This window comes from Branchiostoma belcheri, unplaced genomic scaffold (assembly GCF_001625305.1).
Source record: "Branchiostoma belcheri isolate BF01 breed outbred unplaced genomic scaffold, Haploidv18h27 scaffold87, whole genome shotgun sequence".
NCBI lineage: Eukaryota > Metazoa > Chordata > Leptocardii > Amphioxiformes > Branchiostomatidae > Branchiostoma > Branchiostoma belcheri.
Window position 1 is genome coordinate 728,807 of NW_017804542.1, and position 9,271 is coordinate 738,077.

The following is a 9,271-nucleotide window of genomic DNA, read 5'->3' on the forward strand; positions in this document are numbered from 1 at the left end:
GCTCGACCGAACTTCGGTGGAGATTTCCGTGTTGTTTTCTGATTTTCATCATCCAATAAGATAAACTTGAAGACCGAGGTTTAAACTTGGTGCCCCTGAATCCTCAAACACTCACAAAAACCCAAGTTTTGGGCCTACCAAGGAGGCTAGTATTTCGGAGTGTATATAAAATCTATTTGTCTTTTATATACACACCGGGAGTGTATATAGCCACGGCGTTGTCATAAATATTTATCCTCCTAATGCACATGTTCATGTAGAACGTAGTAACATACACACGCACAGTGACACACACACACACTCACTAAGTAACAGACACAAACACACACACTGACATGCACACACACATCATACGCACACACATGTACACATGTACACACACAGACGCATACAACACACACACACACGAACACACATGCACATGCACACACACATATAACGTTACACACACAGATGCACACACACATACACACACACACACACATACACACGTACAGACACACATGCACACACACATATAACGTTACACACACAGAGACATGCACACATGTAACGTTACACACACACACACACTTATACACATATATATATAACAGTAGTTGTATATGTGTGTACATGCGTGAGTACATCATATATGCTTCATTTTCCAACAGAAGATGGCAGAAGGCGAGGGTGAGGCCGGTGTGAGTGCCATGCCCCTCCCCCCCATGCAGTTCGTTAGTCAGTACACCAACGAGAACATTTCCCGCGGTCTGGCACCCGCGCCGCCTCCACCAATCACAGACCAGTACTCCATGTTCGGCAGTGACTACCAGGTGGACGACCAAATCATCCGACCGCTCGAGTCACAGGTAAACAAACAAACAAACAAACAGCCACCCGCTCGAGTCACAGGTAAACAAACAAACAAACAAGCATGTTAGTGACTGTGGAGGAAAAGATGTAATGTTACAGAACAAACGATAGTAGTAGGACGCACTGGTAGGACGCATCTCTTCCACTTATTCTAGGCACTAGGCACTATGACTGAGTCATAGTATAACTACATGTAGGTAATAGTAGGAACTTAAGGGCAAAGTTAAGACAAGTATTGTCTGTCCAGTATTTGTTTCTCTGTGTGGGAAACAACACCAGCAACAGGGCCCCAGTTTGTGTTAATGCATGTAAAGTATGATATAAAAGACCAAAACAACAAAAAAAAGGTTGAAAAAAATAATCATGAGCTGTAGCAAAATTGTCTACTTTCTTGTGATCTTTAGTCTAGAAATCAAGGTAGCTTATTCAAGTCCTACCGATAGTCTGTCTTCTTTTAATAGCATTATGTACATGTTATTTCCTCTCCACTCTGTAGGGTATCCGTCGGCTCCATCCCGACAAGTTTGACCACAAGCTGGAGCTGAAGAAACTGAACCACTCCATCCTGGTCAACTTCCTGGACCTGCTGGACATCCTCATCAAGTCTCCAAACACCCCACGCAGGTCTGTGGACATTTCTTCCTCTAACCCTTACCCTAACCCTAGCCTCACTTAACTTTGCTGTTCACCAGACAAAGACATTGTGTACACAGGTTAACCCTAACCCTGGACCAAGCACTGTGGACCAGTGACTGTCTGTTTTATGTTTACCTTTAGCGGCTCTACAGAAGGAACATATTGTTTTTGCTCTGTTTCCTCTTCTTCTTCTCCAAACCAATTGGTCAATGAACTGGACCAGACGGCTGTCACCATGGTGTTGTAGCTGACACCCTGTGGTGTTGGATTATATTACGTAGCAATTTGCAGGACGGAGTTTAAGGAGCTGGTCACCATATATATGTTTATGTATATATAACAGAACAGTTGTTAATTAGGGTAGACCAGGGGAAGGTGAACATGCAAAGATAAGATTTTTTTTATCTGTCCTGTCATAGTTGCAACGTTTTTGGTCTTACATGTACTTCTGTTTCGTTGTGTCTGTATCAAACAGGGAGGAGAAGATAGATGATCTGAACCTCCTGTTCATCCACATGCACCACCTGATTAACGAGTACCGGCCTCACCAGGCACGGGAGACGCTCAGGGTCATGATGGAGGTGCAGAAACGACAGAGACTAGAGACAGCAGACAGGTGAGTACAAAATGTACTACTACATCATTGTAGTCATAGAAAGACCATTGTATTGAGCTCAGACTGTGGCGTTGCTGGGCATGTCTGCACGATTGTGAGTCCTGAAGTCATACTTGAAAACTTGAGAAAAGAACATTAATACGGACCACAGAAATGAAATGACAGAGACTCTAGAGACAGGTAAGTACTATAATACTGTTACCATGTAGTTGGGCAGCAGGGAGAAGAGTTAGGTCAGAAGACAAAATTGGGAAATTGCAATCCAGGCATTGCCACTTGCTATCCCCGTTCTGCTATTTATTGGTCTGCATTCTGCCTACGCAACAGTGCCATCTATCTTCTGTTATAAGAACTGCAGCACAACACATTTATTCTGTTTTCCACCGTTCCAGATTCCAGCAGCACCTTGACCGTCTGTTCGACATGCTGAAGCAGTGCCACCTATCAGCTTCTATAAGAACTGCAGTTCATGTTTATTCTGTTTTCCACTGTTCCAGATTCCAGCAGCACCTTGACCGTGTGATCGACATGCTGAAGCAGTGCGTGCAGTCCCTGCCAGAGGACATAGGGGGCGCTCCTGACGGGGAGGATGTGAAGCCGAACCTTCAGGAGCTGAACCGACAGGCGGGGATCGCGCAGAGCAAGCGGGACGAGGACTACGGGAAGGACAGACTCATGTGCAGCATCGTGGACAATATCAAGTCATAGACTTGATTTAGGCCTAGATAAAAATATGTTGTGCTTCCTGTTTCAGTCATTCAGAAAATAAGGTCGGTAGGTAAGGATTATCTTTCAAAGTAAAGCTTGCATGAGGACCCATATATTTTCAATGCCAATGTTGAAAAATCAATTGTACAATGCTTCATCACTCAGGTGTCAGATCATGGAGCTTAGAACAGGTCAGTTAGCTTTAAAAATTATGACCCTTGCAGGTCTGTGGCTTTTTCTAGGGTCAGTTGGGAAACAGGAAACACAACATATTTTTCTAGGCCTTGCACACACAGTTTCCGAGGACTGCAAGTTGGTTTGGATTGTGCAGAGCAAGCGGGACGAGGACTACGGGAAGGACAGACTCATGTGCAGCATCGTGGATAACATCAAGTCATAGTTAAAACTTTAGATCCAACACACAGAAGTTCTCTCACCTAAAGCTTTCGACCAGTCACTCTGGTCTTCCTCAGTAGCTATAGACTGACCAAGTGAAGTTACCAGATACCTTTGACCCAGTGTAGACGTCACGCTGCAAAGAAGCCATGTGACAAGCCTCACTGGGTCAGTCTTCTGAGGAAGACCAGAGTGTACTGGTCTTACCTAGAGGTGAGAGAACTTCTTTGCATTGGATCTTTAGTTTTAACTTTAGACATGTAACTACCAACACAAATGAACTTTCATGAAATCAAGTCAAAGTAGACAGCTGAACTCTGTTCCAGCAAGCTTAAGCACGTTGGCAGAACGTTTGGCCAACATCGTATCAGAATTTTGTCTGTTGCAGACCATATATTCTCTGTGGACAACATCAAGTCATAGGAACAATGTTCAAAAACAATTATTTAGTCAGAGAGTGTCCAAGTTTTCTCCAAATTCCTTTTTTTTCTGCATACCTGCATTGGGCAGGTAACATTGTACATTGGGACAGCTGAGCTCTCAACCCACTTTGGTTGTCTTTACTTGCACATGCTAATCATGTAGATATGTCTGAAAATTAACGCGTTGTTACATGTGATGTATTTATTGATGATTGTCCCCATATTGTATTTCCAACAAATGAAATGATGTAGGACATCATGTTGCTAGACATACATGTAATGTACTTAAAAAGTAACAAGGCTATGGCGTAGGTTTTTCAGATTACTTGATTTGATAATAAATGGTGTAACAAAATGGTCTCTCGTTAATTTATGTAAACTCTTTCTGTCTTGCTCTTGATATATAATAGTAGGCTTTCATCTCAACTATACCCACCCAGGATATTCATCACCCATTTCTTTAATAAGCCCAAACCCAATTCAACCTTTTTAACTTTTGTAGCCAAATGCACATCCCCCAAGACACAAATATATCTATGAAACGTTGTCCCACATTCATGCAACCAAACAAATGAAGTCCACAAAAACATAATGTAATAATCAGTATTGTGCTGTATTTCAATACTTCAGTTTCCTGCTACATCATCCATTGGAAAAAAAATAGATCTACATCCTAGAAACACAATTACTGCTGCACCACAATGTTAGAACTACAACTGCATTTGAACACATAAGTAACCTTGTCTAGTGACAAAGAAGTACTTCTCGAATACAAAGTGACTTAAAATGTAATGTCTGGTCAATCATAAAAGTGTCAGGGAATGCACAAAGCCCTTATTTGAGCTTGACATACAGCAATCATGACTTGCAGTAGAATTTAACAATGGAATTCTCTTCAGAGAGAGCTTTGATAGATATTGTAGTCATATTTCAAATCTTAACACTACAGATTACAACCCCACAATTGCCCCACAATCATGTCATGATGATACATCTTTCTTGACATGATACTAGTACATTTCATACCATCAGTTACAGTAGATCAAATCCCAAATTAGTACACTGCAAGTCCTATTGTCCAGGGCACTAATGGCTTCTTCTGGGAGACTGGTTTTTAGTTTGGTGAATATTTTAATGATTTAACTGGGTGCTTTTCAGCCTGCTTAGTCCAACATAGTAGGTGCTAGAGCCCCCTGTGTGTTCAGTCCAGCATTGCAGGCCCCAGCGTCCCCTGTCTGAAGTCCCTCAGGAACTGCAGCGCTGCGAGTTGGAAGTTCGGCTGGTGCACCATCACAGCGCCAGTCCCGGAATCCATCCTGATCTTGCGAGTCTTTCCCATCTGCACCGCGACGTGCCCCAACATCTTCAAGACGTGATCGCAAGGCTCCTGCATCTTGTAGTGCTCCACGTAGCGAAAGTTCTTCTCGCGGTTAAGACGGTAGAGCAAGTAGTCGGCCAGGAAGTCTTCCCCGACCAGGTGGTCCTTGATCGCGCCAACGAGAGCCAGTTTGAATCCTGTCTCCACGTCAGGGATGTTCGGGGAAAGCACCCCCGGAGTGTCGAGTAGAAAAACAGATGGTCTGTCGGAGACGCGGATTCTAGTTAAGACACTGCGCGTGATCCCAGGGTCCTTCCCAACAGGCGTGGCTTTCCCCTTCTTGAGGTACATCCTTCTGAAGGCATTGATGAGTGAGGATTTTCCGACGTTCGGGATGCCGATGACCATCAGGGTGATATCTTCGTCCTCCTCCTTGTAGAAGCCTGGAGACGCGGCCAAGATGTCCATTACCTGTTAAAACAAGAATTAAAAATTTAGAATTTAAACTTCTGACCTCTCAGCATACTGGCATAACTAAGTGTCGTGTGTGTGTAAGCAGTATGTAGTTAAGCCTTAAGTTACCATGTTGTAGTTAACTTATCTTGAAAATTCATCGTGTTGTTAGAAGTCAGAATGAAGCAACTTCAAACAGCAATTTCCAACACAACGAACTGGACTCACTCAAATTTTCGTCATGGAATGAGTGGATTGCTCATTCCCTGACAAAGGCTGGAGTTGTACAGTCAAAAATTTGAGTGAGTCAAATTTCTTGTGTTGGAAATTGCAGTTTAAACTTGCTTCATAATGTTGTAGTTAAGTTGTAGGTGTATATAATTTAATGTATTGCTTGGGTGTAATGTTTCTATGTGTAACATGACTGCAGGAAGATTAGTATGTATAGATAATCTTAGTCTAAAAACTAATGGAGATCGATTAAATGAATAAATGTTTTCTCTTAAGGTTTTTAAATCTTCTGTGATATTGTGATATTATTGTATTTGTAAATGAAGCGATAATTCAGACTTTTGCAAATTCTGTCAATGCTAGTAAATTATGTCTTAACAAATAAACAAACCTTAGGCATGATGTGCTTCACGTCTTGGTCCTTAAAGGAGCAGCAGCTTGAGAAGGTGAGGTGTTCGACGTTCTGTCTTCGCAGCTTCTCTTCGATGTCATTTTTCTTGGACAAGTCGGCGAGGTCGATCTTGTTGAGCACGAGAAGGTGGGGCCGAACGGACAGGGTTTCCTGGAAGCGGGGGGTGCGTCCGGAGGTTGGAATTCTCGCATCGTGAACTTCCAGGACGCAGTCCACCCCCTTTAATTGCCTCCGCATTCGATTCAGACCTTTCGCCATGTGTCCTGGGAACCATTTTGCTACCTCGTACCCCCTGTAGTCGAACCTGGTGCGGAACTTGCTTGCCACCCTAGAACTCGCCATTTTTTCTTCTACTAGTATTATACAGTTCTTCAACTGAATGTTCAAAATCTACACTGCACACAATTGAGTTACTAAGTTCTACTGAAGTTCTCTCTCGGTAAACAAGATAATACTTTATCACACAATTTTTCATCCAAAATCTAACATTACACATCGACACAATGAGAACCCTTCTCGAAGTTCTAGTAAACTGTATGGAGTTCTCCGTTGGTAAACAAGATTACTAGTACAGTATCACCTAACCCCCTTGAGTATACCTAAGCTCATTCACTATACAAATTACAAAGTATTATAATGCTCAGTTTTTGCTTGGTTTTGTATGTAAGTGAATTGTCTGGTTCAGTCTGTAGATGTGGGGAGGGGGGCGTCCTTCCTGTGTGAGTTCCTCCTCAGTGCATCCCTCCCGCGGCTCCCCTCTGTAGCAGCTGAGTGAACCGATTGGTGACAGAGATCGTGGTGTCCAGGAACCTGGGATTGTGGAAATAAGTTTACATGTTCATGATAGTGTTATTTTTCATATGTTTGCTTAATGATAGTGTTATTTTTCATATGTTTGCTTACTTACTTTGATTACTGTTATGAATGTTATCATTATTAGAAATCTTGTTCTTGATGCATTGGGGGGTGGGGCTCGAACAAGCCTTAAGGCTACATTGATGAAGGCTAGAAATCCAGGCAAACAATACTCTGACACTCTACAACTGGATGAATTTAATATGGAGATATATTATTTCAGGAATTTTGAGTGACATCCTTATTTCACCTCCAGCACATTCATAATTTTTACGTTTTGTACGTTACGTTCTGTTTTATTCATGCATTTCATTACATATTTCTAGTTTTAATACGCATGTGGAAATAACACAAACGCAAACATAAACCAACCTTTCCACACAGTTCTGTAGACAGGCCTCTGTCCGGTAGTCCAGCTTGTTCCCCAGTCGCGAGTCCCCCACGCACGTGTCCCAGCACTGGTCGGTAAACTTGTGGACTTGTGCCTGGAACTGGGCTTTTATTTGCTCTTCCTGAATCATCTGCCGCAGCACGGGGTCGATCTTGTCGTCTCCACCGAAGTTGGACATGTTTTACGGAAGAGATTGCGTCGTCTGGCGTCAACTTTGAGCGAGACGATGATTTTCGAGATTTCAAGATGGCCAAGAGGTCAGAGAGGACAGTGGAAGAGACCACTTTTCATGGGGGAACATCGAAACATAGTTATATGTTTTTAAACAGCAATATTAAAGTATAAAACCTATCAACTATAATATAAATAATCTGAAGGATATTTTTATAGTTTTTGTAACTAAAATTTTATTGTCATAGGACAAAATTAAATGTTAGTGTAGTAACCGTGTACCATTTAGGAGTAGTTTAGCCCGGGTACACGCGAAGAGGATTCTGGGTACGACTGTTGCAGACGACATTTGGGAATATGGGAGCATCCAAAATACTTTTTACAAAATACATTGTACTTTAATATATGGCCGGAATTTACACGTTATTTTGGTGTATTCAACTCTGCAACTTAAGAATGTGAAAACAAAGAAACTAGAATATGTTAATTGCATCTGAAAGAGGACGTCATCCTATTTTTCATTTGTGAAATAAAGATGCACTCACAACCGTTGAACTTTGTGCGTTCTTGTCTTATTAAACTACGTAATTAGTCAAATAAGCAGACCCTTTTCTTGTCCAGTATGGTTTGAGAACAAAAAGACATCCTGAAAAAAAATCTGAAATATCTTTCCTACCCTTTCAATGTCTTCCCACGTAGAAAAAGAAGACTGAGAATAAAGAATAGATAGTTAAATGAATGAATAAAGATATCAACCCCAAACGTTACTGAGTAACGCTGGGATAAGAACCTATTGCCTGCCTGTGTGGATTACTCAGTATACAACTTCAAAAATGGTACAAATTGTATAAATATGATTATCGTATTTAATAAAACTGCCAATAGTCTTATTCTTTTCAGTAACGTTAACAATAGAGATAGAAATTCTCCCACACATATTGTATTGACAATTCACGCTGTATTTTAAATCAATTGCTCAACCGTAATTCATGGATTTCTTTTCAAATAAGACTACGAGTTTTAAATTTACATTTCATCTCGACGATTCGAGAACCACCATGTTTTTCGTGACCCACGCCCCCCCCCCCCCCATCAGGACTTTTATGGATGAAGATTTCTGTTCGCCACTATTTTTAGAACAGTCTGCAATGGTTGTTTTACGTGTAACTTTTTTTTTACACATGGCAAGTTCAGAATCAAAATAATTGGTTTCTTTATTAATATGATGGATGACTGATTACTGAGATAATATTGACCATTGATTATTTATGGTATGTATTTATGTGGGGGGATTAGATTGGACAATGACGTATGCTTCTTCTAGAACTTGATCACGTATACTGAGAGGTAACGTTACAATACGTTGCTCAAAATCAGGACTTATTCTGAAACTAATAATGGAAATGAGGATGAGCTATGAATGAGGATACTAGTAGCACACAACACACATTGTGTTACAATCAACAAGCTATATCTCAGATCCTTCCATGTGGTTTGATATTTGGCAATCTGTCAAAATAAAAAAAAGTATTTCGTGACCAAAGCAAATTTACCATCATTTTTAGACATGAAATGAATGTTTCTTTAATACTTGACCTGTCACTTTACGCACGAAATCCTCACCAACAATCATTAACTGATGATATTTTACGCAGAAAGCAATCTTTAGAAAATGATAAGTTATGTTATACAGCATGTAATGGAATTTGAACCACTTCCGTGCTTGTTACTTGTGCAAGCCCGTCTTGTAACCCCTAGGTTTCTTTCCTTTTCAGAAGGCGTTGCATTATATAAATCTCTCACCCGT

At 41.2% G+C, this 9,271-nt stretch overlaps 3 protein-coding genes across 3 annotated transcripts in view; 1 reads left to right on the forward strand and 2 right to left on the reverse strand.

Moving 5' to 3' along the window:
* Positions 1–3,285, forward strand: part of LOC109487280 (mediator of RNA polymerase II transcription subunit 7-like) — a 4,130-nt gene extending 845 nt beyond the window's left edge. The window contains exons 2-5 of the mRNA XM_019791267.1: positions 654–851; positions 1,352–1,479; positions 1,967–2,107; positions 2,605–3,285. Of these exons, the coding sequence (XP_019646826.1) occupies positions 657–851; positions 1,352–1,479; positions 1,967–2,107; positions 2,605–2,815 (675 nt within the window). The 5' untranslated portion in view covers positions 654–656 and the 3' untranslated portion in view covers positions 2,816–3,285. The remainder of the gene's footprint in view (positions 1–653; positions 852–1,351; positions 1,480–1,966; positions 2,108–2,604) is intronic.
* Positions 3,286–4,827: 1,542 nt separating this feature from the next.
* Positions 4,828–6,593, reverse strand: LOC109487298 (mitochondrial ribosome-associated GTPase 1-like). Its single transcript, XM_019791281.1, has 2 exons — positions 6,027–6,593; positions 4,828–5,422 (listed from the first exon to the last, which is right to left on the reverse strand). The coding sequence occupies exons 1-2, from the start codon at positions 6,387–6,389 to the stop codon at positions 4,835–4,837; spliced, it is 951 nt and encodes a 316-aa protein (XP_019646840.1). The 5' UTR covers positions 6,390–6,593; the 3' UTR covers positions 4,828–4,834.
* Positions 6,594–6,709: 116 nt separating this feature from the next.
* LOC109487286 (mitochondrial import inner membrane translocase subunit Tim8 B-like) lies at positions 6,710–7,553 on the reverse strand. Its single transcript, XM_019791273.1, has 2 exons — positions 7,275–7,553; positions 6,710–6,857 (listed from the first exon to the last, which is right to left on the reverse strand). Exons 1-2 carry the CDS (start codon positions 7,469–7,471, stop codon positions 6,779–6,781), a joined length of 276 nt encoding a protein of 91 aa, XP_019646832.1. The 5' UTR covers positions 7,472–7,553; the 3' UTR covers positions 6,710–6,778.
* Between the last annotated feature and the right edge of the window lie 1,718 nt (positions 7,554–9,271).

Bases quoted from the DNA above. Each gene is read 5' to 3' on its own strand.
- LOC109487298 (XM_019791281.1), bottom strand. From the start codon at position 6,389: ATGGCGAGTTCTAGGGTGGCAAGCAAGTTCCGCACCAGGTTCGACTAC. The intron at 5,423-6,026 runs GTTTGTTTATTT...TTGTTTTAACAG, and splicing joins TGAAGCACATCATGCCTAAG to GTAATGGACATCTTGGCCGC.
- LOC109487286 (XM_019791273.1), bottom strand. From the start codon at position 7,471: ATGTCCAACTTCGGTGGAGACGACAAGATCGACCCCGTGCTGCGGCAG. The intron at 6,858-7,274 runs GTTGGTTTATGT...CCACAATCCCAG, and splicing joins CTACAGAACTGTGTGGAAAG to GTTCCTGGACACCACGATCT.